We start from the raw sequence: 11,440 nt of genomic DNA on the forward strand, positions 1-11,440 counted from the left end.
ATATTATTAAAGGTTGTGTTCTATTGGGATCAACCGTTTTTGGTTGGTTTGATTGATCAACTTTTTAAAACCAGAGTCAAACTAGGTTGAAACAGTTGAAAAAGCATGGGCAGTGAATGCTGTGTGAGTCGTTTACATGCCATTGGGCACTTTAAAGCTGGCTGCAGGCTTCAGCCGTGTTGTTTTGCTCAACTTGTCAATGTGAAGAAGTCTGGTTATAGACAATTCCCAAGGCAAGAGTTACCACAATTTCATTGAACCGAAAAAGGTTCGAAAAGTGTTCCATTGGGAAACCTCAACCGCTAAACTGGTTGCCATGCAATGAAATGGTTGGTCCAATAGAACACAACCAAAATTTCTGTATAACTATACAAACAAACCCTGATGGCTGGCAGTAAAATACAAAACAGGTACACTGTAGCTGTGGCTGTAGACAATATGATACTCATACTTGAAGAATTCGGCATTTACATCTGACTGAGCATCAGAAGACGATGCACATCGCTGTAAAATAATAATAGTTAACAATAATAATTCTTGACTTTTTCATTTTGTGATAAGAACAACTTGCTAGGAGATGATGTTCAATCTCTGGAGGTGTACACACTGCTAGCCTCAGCCCTGAACCTGGTGCTTATAATAGATTAAGCATCTTCTGGAGGATTAGGGTGGTCCCAATAATACTACTACTACTACTACTAATAATAATAATAATAATAATAATAATAATAATAATAATGATGATGATGATGCTTAAGTTTAAAAATGACCTATTGGAAAGGCTAAGAATTAAATTAAAAAGTAAAACACCAAACATTTTTGATACTCTTGGTCATCATCAGGGTAAAAGGCACTCTGCTTAACAGCATTTTATAATATCCTAATACTACATGTACACTGTACATGTAGGTAATACCTGATGGGAAAAGTTTTGCAACTACATTTTTTTTGTATGAGTCAATTTCAATGTCTATTCAAACTCCACTTCAATTGTTGGATGATGGCGCTGATGTAAAGATTTGACCCCCCAGCATATGTGCCAAATAAAAGAATGCAAAGAATTCTTGCATAGATGATGGGCAGATTTGTCAAGGAAGTGGTCTAGATGCTCCTCAACACTGAAGTTGACGTTAGGATGGTAGTAATGATTAGATGCTCAAGCAGATCATCAGCCTCATATTTTTTCCTTCTTGGAGAAACAATCATCAACATACCGGTCAGAGAATATCGGGTTAAAGGGTTGGACAACGTTGGCCTCCAGTTTACCCATGAAGATATTTGCAAGAACTGGAGACAAGGGATGTGGTATGGGTACTGGTGTCACCCCATCCCTATCTTTAGGTACAAGTACATACAGCGACGTCAAGGCTGTTGCCTAACAGGAGCCCGGTAGCCTGGGGCTCCCAAAGAATAGCTGTGGGCTCCTTCATTTTTCACAGCAACGCCTTTCACTTCATATGTTGGGCTCCTAAGTTCTCAGCATTTAGCTCTGAGGGCCCCTTTAAAATTTTCTTAGGCAGGAGCCTTGGACGTAACTACATTTAACAATCAAGATAAATCCTTACATCACCATCATCTTCCTCCACACCCCAGCTGTTGTCTTCATTTATAGTTTGTTGTCCTGTCTCACCTTCAGTCACTGTAAAGTGCCTCAGCTTCACTTGGTGCTTGATCAGGTATTTTACTTTTCGCTTTCCCTGAAAAAGGCATGACACTTCGGTTAAACAACAGTGAAAGAAACAGAACCTAATTATTATAGCAGGGGTTTCAATAATATTGGCCGAAGCGAAAAATACCCATAATACTCTTTGTTTGTCCACCCAAATTCTGAATAAGCATTGTAACAGTTTTTGTTTTCTCTTGGGACCATTGTAAGTCCCATGAGAAACTGGTCAGGACTCGATGCTTACGCAAAATCTGGGGGTGGACAAACAAAGAGTATTATCATAATCATGATATTTTCTGCTTCAGCCAAGAGAATTTGAAGTTGGCGGCTAGTTTTAGTAGAGTATGTAAGTTGACGTATCAAGGCCTCTTTCTCAGGAGGAGGCTAGGGGCATGCTATTTTTTACAGAACACTCCCAAATGCCACATTTCAAAAGCAAACTTGACTATCACATTTAGATGTCACTTCATGTTGTCAATGCCAAAATTGTAATTGCTAAGATTCTAGAGACTGTGAAATACTGCGGTGATCTTCGACAATTACACTGGGGTAGCTTACTTAGTGTGAGGTAATAGACAAATCGAACTCCAGTGATAGGTGGCAATGTATATTAAAGTATGTGCACCAGATTTAATCAAAGTTCAAAAATCTCAGTTTCCTTGAGTTACAACGTAATGACAACTTGTAAAATTGACGATATTATCTTACGATAGAACAGTGGTAGTAGTTCAAGTAGATAACGATGAGCAGTAAAAGTAGCAGAACAGTAGTAGCAGTGGTAGTAGTGGTGATGGTGATGATGGTGGTGTGTTCAAACTGAAAAACGATAATTCGGTACACAATTGATTTAGAAAGTACTAAACTACCGGTAAGCTAGTAATGCAACATGCAGCATAAACATGCTAACTTGGTGATAACTGAATTTCAATAACTACTTAATAACCAATCCATAATCGGCCTATGGGCATTACCGGAGAATTATAATGCCCTAGTGCTTAGCTGCTCTTAGCCAGTCAGAGTGTGCATTATATCGGCCAGAAACACTAGCCATATAATAATATTAGAACCTTAATAAATTATTGTAAGTTATAACTAGCAATAGCGACAAAAACTAACACTAAAATGAACACAATGCGCAGTAAATCATTAAAAATCGATTGCCTTTAAGAAAATTCTCAACAATCACACATCTAGTGCAATTCATGCCAACAGTAAAACTCTAAAAAATTGACCATAATTATGCAGTACTAAACTATGACGTATGAAAAGATAAAAACTTACTTCAGTCGATGACGCACACCAAACAATAGCTTGATAGGATATCCATTGACAGATAGCAAAGGAGCAGATTGTATGATCGCTGAACAATACCTTAACAGTGCACAATATTATTTTATAATAATGCATGTGTACATGAAGAAAACTAAGGAGATGTCCAAAAACGTGCGCTCTACAGTTTTCTAAACTCCCTCACAGAACATGTAGTAGCTATCGATAAGGATGAAACTGCAAATTCCTAAGGGAAATTGTAGTGTTGAAGCAGGTTAACCCTTTAAGAGACTATTTATAATCACGAGAAAATTCGTGAGAAAAATAAAAAAGGAAAAGTAGGCGTTTCAAAATTAACATTCTGGCTCATTAAAGGCGTTGTAATATGAGCCTTTACAAAACTACATGTATACTACTAAGGTTCGAAATGCAAATCTTACATTAAATTTTTAAATCAATAAAACCAGGAGCCCATCCTGGAGCGTGCAACCTCCATACAGCGTCTGTGAAACGGCGTTTTCACAAGTAGGTTTCTTTTTAGACTAGCCCTTCCCGCGAATTAGGTCAAAAAACAAAGGCAGTTCCGGTTCGGTGACCCTATGACGTCAGCTTAATTTCTTGTAATTGGTCATCGGGCTCCTGTGGGAGTCTCATTAGCGGGAAATTCAATCTAAAAATAACCTTACTTGTGAAAACGCCGTTGCACATGTATAGTTAAGTTGCACGCTCCGGGTGATGGGCTCCTGATAAAACGGAATGTTCATAAATTATTACTATTCAATGCTCATCATTCTCATTCATAAAAAAAAGTTTAGTCCTTCAGTTCGACATCTCAGTCTGCACTTTCCAGTAACACAATCTTGTCGATTGGTCACACCAACTCCGTGTACTAAACCGTCTCTCTGGTTGCAGCACTCATCCCAGTGGCCAAACACTGCAGAATGTATTTTCATCAAGCAGTAGTACTATATCATTCACTGCAAGGTTTCTGCGTTGCTTGCTCCATTTCTGACACTGCTGTAATTAGGGGCAGGTATTCTCCAGTCCAGCAATGCCAGAAAAAATTAACATCACTGAGATACTGCACTTGACACCATCTGTGGCAGCTGCAGTTGTCGCCCTTAGAGAAAATTCTAGGAGGAATCAATTGCATTTGTTGCTCATAGTAACAGCAGGTGGTTAGGTGCTAAAGCGTGAAGATCCTTTGGGTCATCCGATACTTTCAATGGTAAAATTTTGGTGTGCCATTCACTATAGATTCACTTCACACATACAAGTGCTTAAGCCTTTGTCATCCAGGATTTGCTGCTTTTAAAGTAGTAATGCCTTGTTCATGACCTTTCTCGCAGACCTGATACATCTCTCCCACACACCCCCATGGTGCAATGCAGCAGGTTGATTAAATGGCCAATTGATGTCTCGTCGCAGGAGGAATTCATGGATTTTTGCATGATTCTGGGACATTGTTCAACAGCCTTGCAAAGTTTCTTTTCGCTCTTAGCAAAGTTTCCTTCGTCGTTGGATCGTATCTCTTCCGGTTTTCCTCTTCTAGCAATGAATCTATGTAGAGTGTTGATGAAAGATTCAGTGTCCGTAGAAGGAATAAATTCAATAAGAACAGCTGGAACAGCAAGACAGGTAAAATAATAGTATGCCCTATATCTTTGCTGTTGTTCTCCCGTGGCAGACAGTAAAAGGGCCAAAACAATCTACTCCTACACTGGTAAATGGCGGCTTAGGAGGAGTCACACGATTCTCTAGAAGACTTGCCGTTTTTGCTGCAGGGCAGGTGCTTGACGTTTACGATCACGAACACTTGATCGTGTGCCAATAATCCAGTACTTCTGCTGAATCAATGACAGAGTATATTCCACACCAGAGTGACCGGAGGCTCTGTGGCAGCAGCTAACAATCAGCTTGGAAACGTGGTTTTTCTTTGGAAGAATCATCGCATGCTTCGCATTGTCACTAGTAGGTGCTTGCTGGAAAAATCCTCCTTATAAGATACAAATAAGCTTGTAAATAATAATTTTATGACTTGATTTGCTGAATGTCTTACGTGTACTTCTTTGGTGAAGAACAACTAATTCTTCCTGAAAGCTTCGTTTCTGAACAAACTTCAAGATTTCTTTCTCTGCTTCCTTTAGTTTGGAAATGCTGAGGGGTGGGATAACTTGGATGTCTGCATAGTCGACTAGTTGCTGTTGATCTGATTTGCCTGGTGGCACCGAACTTGTTTTCATAAATTGTTCTTGTACTGTAGCATAGCACCAATGCTATGATTTTCTTTAAGCCTGCCCAAGAGGAATTCCTTGATCATTGCTCGAGATTTCCCCACTGTCAGTAAGTCATTGTGGCCACATGTATCTTCTAGCTGGTTTAGGAAAGCTGGTCCTTGCATCCAGCTTTGGCTATTTAGGAGTGCGTTTACTGTCACCCCTCTGGATGCTTCATCACGTTTGACGTCTGCCAAATTTGATGGCTTGAAACATCGTGGTATTTCAAATCGCTCAAGCGTGGGCAGGTCTTGAAGCCAAACTCTCCAACCCTGTTTGTGACATTCTGGAATCTCGTCATCCCAACCGAGGCCCTTGAGGCATAAATCTTGCAAGATTTGCTTCACAGGACGCTGGTAGAATACACAGTGATACGAAACCCAGTGAGTCGAAGATAGAAGAAACAAATGACAGAATTCTTCTTCTTGTAGTTGGCTTCTCCTTGTTCACGAGCAATCTTGTAACTGAAGGTGTCTTCCTTAAGGTTCCACTGAACGCCGCCTAAGGCTCTCTCTCTGAGTGACGAGCTCCTATCAAATCTAAATCCTTGACAGATGGTGCTCTTTCTGATTCAGGGATGGAGCCGATTACTTCTCATGAATTAGAAATCCACTTGGTGAGGCATAAACCTCCCTTAGTTAGACAATAAGTCACAGGGTTGACTAACCAGGCAGACGGCTTTTGAATTGGTTGCGACTGATTTGAGGCAATTGTCAAGACAGAAATTTTGCTTCACTGTGTCGATTGCTACTTCATCAAATTCTCTCTTACGGTCTTAGGCTGTTTTTCTTCAGGCATAGTTTATGCCGCTAGGGGAAGAAGCATCACCAAGCAAATGAACAAGCATTTGGTATTGACCTTTGGTTCCATAACTAATTTAAAATCTCCATCTGGCCACCAGACAAATCACAAGTAATTGCAGTCGCTTGGGTGCACTCCTTGTACTTCTCGTGTAGAGTTAGTTCTCTCAGTCTGTAAACGCTAATCTTAGCAGTTGTAATCTATGTTCTGCTTGAGAATGGTTGTTTACAAGGTGAGGAGGTTCACGTTCTTCCATGGTAGAGCTATTTCATAATGACCACTCGCAAAGTTCACGGAGCCTTGCCTCATTTCAAGTGCGCGCTGTTGTTCTGTGACATCGATATTTTAGATTCATAACTCGAATCATTAAACTCTAGATTGCAATAATCTTCAAATTGCTTGCTCAGTGTAGCGTTAGCATCAACAAAATTCACAGTTAAGTCTTTTGGCTCCTTCCCGCCAAGAGGTCCGTTCAGCACCCAGCCAAATATTGTGCACGCCAAGAACAGGCCACCATCTTTACTTTCTCTTGATTCTCTTGGTTGAAGTATTGATGGCACATCACTGCCTATCATAAGACCAGCTCGAATACTCTGTATTTTGATGCCCTTGAGATGAGGCCATCGGTTGACATCTTCCTGGTTTCCAATGGTGTCAGCTGATACTGGGAGACTGGGACTGGAAAACACATTTGGTAGCTGAATTATGTTACTGTCACTAAGATCGGAAACTTCTAGATTAACAACAAGTATTTTTTTGTGTAAAAGACGCAATATGATGTCACCAGAAATGTCATCAAAAGCTTAATGTTTATGTTCCTTGAAAAAAAAGGACAGTACAGCAATCAGAAGCCACTATGCCAGAGGCTTATGCAGCGCTAAGGTCAGAGTACAGAAATTACAAGAGGTGCCTGCTAATTAATAATAATAATTATAATTATAATTATAATAACATGATAAAGAAAGATTGAGATAGGTCTGTAATTGGTGAAGTTTGCTTTGTCATCACTCTAGAACAACAAGCCGCAACTCTGGACAAAAACTAGCACTAAAGATCATGGCTTGTAAATTGGAAGAACTTTGCTAATTATTAATTTGTCAGAGACACTGCCAGTGCAAAAGGAGACAATACAGATATTGGAGAGAGGAGCTGCGAGGAGGTCAGCAGATGCCTTAATGATCCTGACATGAATTACCTCCAATCCCTTCACTGTTGCTGGTCTTAAGCTTGGAGACAGTAATGATAATTTCATCCGGAGAAGTTGGGGAAATAAAGAAACTATTAGAGTAGGTACCATTAAGACGTACTTTGTGATCAATCGAAGGAGAAGGAATAGTCGCAGCAAGAGATGGACCAATGTTGATGAAGAAATCATTAAATTTACTAACAATTAATTGCTAAGGGGTGAGTGATAAGGGTTCCCTTGTTGCCTTTCATTTGTACCGGTGTTGGCCCATTGTTAACCTGTTTGGAAGAAAGTACTGTAGGGATTTAATAACAGACCATGATGATCTCAATGAAGAGGAAACAGATGTAATTTTATCATGATAGAACTTTTTCCTAGTGTAGCGGTGGAATCCGTAGAAAACCACGGCACACAGCTTAAACAGACTTTCCAGGCGTTTATTCTCACAGCGAGTACAGGAGGGCTCCGCAACTCCACATTATATGCCTAAAATACTCTTCAAAACAAAAACTGACACACTTCGACCACGATTTATGATTAACCCTTACAGGGGTTCAATTACAATGCAATGCACTACCCTAATTGCGTGACCTACGTTTGTGCATGAGTTACGCTTTGAGTTAGGCCTCCCTTTTGCGGTAAATGTTTTAAATAGGAAAAAGGATGCTCATGAATGAATCATATTGAATGAATTAGAAGGTTTGGTAGAGGCTATAAGAGAACAATTCATGAAATATGGGCAGATACATGTATGATCAGAAATATCAGATACATGGTTTATTTTGTCATTAAAGAATTCCATAGAAGTGTCACTGCAAGGTTGCAGAATTTAAATAAAGACTGACTCAGCTCCATTTGTATGGACATTTACTAAACACCGACACAGCGAAATAAAGCACAAAAACACCATGTATGACCCCCACGATACATTGAATACTCGACAAAGGCCTAATTTGACATAAAACGTTATTGTTCCTAATCCCAGTCTTACTCTGAATCCTAATTTTAATCTCAATGAATTAGGAGCAATAACATTTTAGGCCCAAATTAGGCCTAAAACAATATTTAATCTCAAAATTATCCAACCTTTGTCCACTAGTGTTAAATGTGTGGTGGGGTCATAAATGGTGTTTTGGTGCATCGTTTTGCTGTTTAGGTGTTTCGGGGATTCGCTGTTTCGTGGTTTAGTGATGCCCAATTTTTATCTGGGACTTCCAGATCACATCTTTTCTTAAACTCAAAACCTTGTCGAAGGATTTAGACGGTTAACTTCTCTCACTCTCTTTGTTTCTCTGTGATTGGAAATAAAGTTAAAATTATCCAGGGAGGTTATATAAGTCATTTGAGATCTCATGAAGCCAAGTTTCATATAAGGCAATGACTGAAAAAGATAAATTCAAAGCAGAAAGATATTGCTGTACATCCTCAGAATGCTTTTTAAGACTGCATGTTTAAGTGAAATGTAGAAAAGCATTCTGCAATGCCAGATATGAGATTACATGGGTTTTGCTAAAAGCAGGCCCGCGGCCCAGCGGCCCGGCGGCCCGGCGGCCCGAAGGCCCAGCGGCCCACGGCCCGTGGCCCACAGCCCACGACGGCCCAGCGGCCCGGCGGCCCGGCGGCCCGGAGGCCCACACAGTTTTGTTGTCTAGCGGTAAATCCACGCGCATGCTCAGATTTGCATCGGGTTTGGGCGCGCAAATGAAAGACGGTGAGTTTGAATTCGTTTACCATTTTAATAATCATTTCAATCCTTTTCGATCCTTTCTTTCGTTGCATGTTGCTAAGTGAAAAATGTTGTCATTCTCGGATGTGTTCATCTGTTTACAACAACAAACAGAAACAAGGATTCAAATGATTAAAATGGTAAACGAATTCAAACTCACCGTCGTCCATTTTGCACGCCCAAACCCGATGCAGATCTGTGCATGCACGTGGATTTACCGCTGGACAGAAAAACCGTGGAAAATGAGGAGTGGGCCACTGGGCCGTGGCGGGCCATGGGCCGCGGGCCGCTGGGCCGCAGGCCTGCTTTTAGCAAAACCCAAGATTACATAAATTGATTAGTATTCACATAGGAACATTTTCGACAGTGAGTGTGACCTGGGTGTAAAAATATTAATGTCAGGATCAAAGTCAGAATTGAGGGGTAATGAATAAGAACCGGGATCTGCTAAGAAAGGGTTAACATATTTGGAATCAAAGTAGGAACCATCAAAGCTTGGTGAAAATTGAAGATCGTTTATGGCAAAATAGAAATCAGTATCGGTATGAGTATCAGCATCAGCGTTATAACGTCATCAATCATCCAATCCCTATCAATTCTCAATATTTGAAGACTTTGGGGGTTGACAGCCCTGTTTACAGTTCTGTGCTCTGTTACCAGGCCTTTGAGTATTTAGCAAGACTGAAGTTGACCTTGCTTTGATACAAACCTCACTGCTTTTCTAAGGCATGATTATATAGAAACTCGTTTATTATTAGCATTACAACAACATGATTTACATCAGAAAGGCAATGGAACAAGGTCAAGTCCAGCCCCGCTTTTATTCAAAGGCCTGGTAACTGATCATAGAACTGACCATTTTAAATTTAACACATGACACCATCGTGAAAAGGTCTGCAGTCATCAAACCTGCGAAAGCTCGACAGTCCAGGAGTCTTCTGCATGCCTTGATCTATCAATGAAGTCATGTAGCTCATTTTCAAACTCGCTGTAAGATAAGGTGCCAGTTTTCCACATGCATGCGACTAAAAGTGCAAAATGTGACAGGCTTTTTTCATTTGTTAGAGGGAAACTGGGGACAAGTATGGGCTCATAGCAACCAGAGTGAAAACTGGGTAGGAGGCTTTGCTTGTTTTTATTCCATTTTTTTGACAGCACTTTTCGAAACAAGAGGACATATCTGGCAGTGGCAAATGCCAACAACAATAACTATACTTTTGTTTGAGGCCAAAGGCGAGAAAATAATCGACAGGAAAAAGAAAGTGTCGATCCTCAAAAGCACCCGCCTTCCGCACAGGTATATCCAAACGGAAGTGAAAATGCACAATATTGACTTGCAAAAGATGACCGTTTTAAACAAAAGAACAATCACAGCGGAATGTTTGCAATCAAACGGGTCCAAACGTGAATAAAAAATCGTACACGATTCAATTGCTTTTATTATTATGAGCATTTTTCCGCGGTGCACCTGTCTCGTCATGATAAATTGCCGAATTTGCAAGATTATCCGATCAGAACATGGTTAGTTGTTTTTGCCATTCGAGTCAATGAATGGTGTTTCCACCGTATTTTAAATGACTAAACAAGAAATAAAATGTGAGCGATCGATCGTCGACTCTCGATCCTCTGCTTGTCTGACCTTTTTCAAAATTTACGGATGTGACGTCACACAGTGGGCTGGCCTATCATTGTAAACAACTGACAAGTCATTTACATAACCAGCTGCCCTATAAACAATGACAGAAGAAAAAAACCGGGCCACACGAAGAATTTGGGCTTCCACTATGATGAGAATCAGTTAAAACATAAAGCAATTTTTTCTTTTTTTAGAAAGTTGTAAACTTCTTTTCAAAATATGCTGTCAGCCAAACGAAAGTGCGTGACATTCTACGCGTGAGCAACCGGATATCGAGGTCATTATACGTTATCTGTCTGTGGAACACGAACTGATCGAAAGTCCAACAACTCTTTACAAAGTTCGCATTTATTATATGTACATTGAGTTTCTAAAACGTTAAGCGAAATCTCAATTCCAGCTATGGTAAAACGGTAGGTAGCCTGGTGAAATTTAAACGACATTTTTAGGAATCGATCCAGTTGAAGAACTTGGAGTTAGAATTCTGTAAAATCAAGTTCGTTTGTTGGAGACACCCGATCGTCGTGGTGGAAAAAACAAATGCGAAGTAGTATCTACAATTTCTCTTCCCTTGGCAAAAATAAAAAAACATAGTGAAAAAATATCGATTTCATGAACTTGCGCAACACGTGAATTTTTATGAGATGTAAGGAAATGTTTAAACCGTACTGGACTTGTGGATAGATGGATAAGGGAGTGGTGCATTGCACTTGTAACGTGTAGCCAATTAAATTTCGTAAAATCCGTTCGTTCACCTTTACTCCTGGGACTGAGACTAAAACGGAAAGTCAAAATTTCACCAGTATATCGCAATTTGAGCAGTTCCTTAAATGTTACATTGAACGTCAGTCCCCGAAAAAGTCAGAGAGTGAATCCATAC

At 40.1% G+C, this 11,440-nt stretch overlaps 1 protein-coding gene across 1 annotated transcript in view; it reads right to left on the reverse strand.

Annotated features, from left to right (window-relative positions):
* LOC137972981 (ubiquitin-like-conjugating enzyme ATG10) overlaps positions 1–9,973 on the reverse strand; it is a 15,165-nt gene extending 5,192 nt beyond the window's left edge. The window contains exons 1-3 of the mRNA XM_068819679.1: positions 9,834–9,973; positions 1,566–1,697; positions 381–504 (exon numbers count right to left, since the gene is read on the reverse strand). Coding sequence (XP_068675780.1) covers positions 381–504; positions 1,566–1,697; positions 9,834–9,941 — 364 coding nt within the window. The 5' untranslated portion in view covers positions 9,942–9,973. The remainder of the gene's footprint in view (positions 1–380; positions 505–1,565; positions 1,698–9,833) is intronic.
* Between the last annotated feature and the right edge of the window lie 1,467 nt (positions 9,974–11,440).

The sequence above is a fragment of the Montipora foliosa genome, chromosome 10, assembly GCF_036669935.1.
Source record: "Montipora foliosa isolate CH-2021 chromosome 10, ASM3666993v2, whole genome shotgun sequence".
NCBI classification, from domain to species: Eukaryota; Metazoa; Cnidaria; class Anthozoa; order Scleractinia; family Acroporidae; genus Montipora; species Montipora foliosa.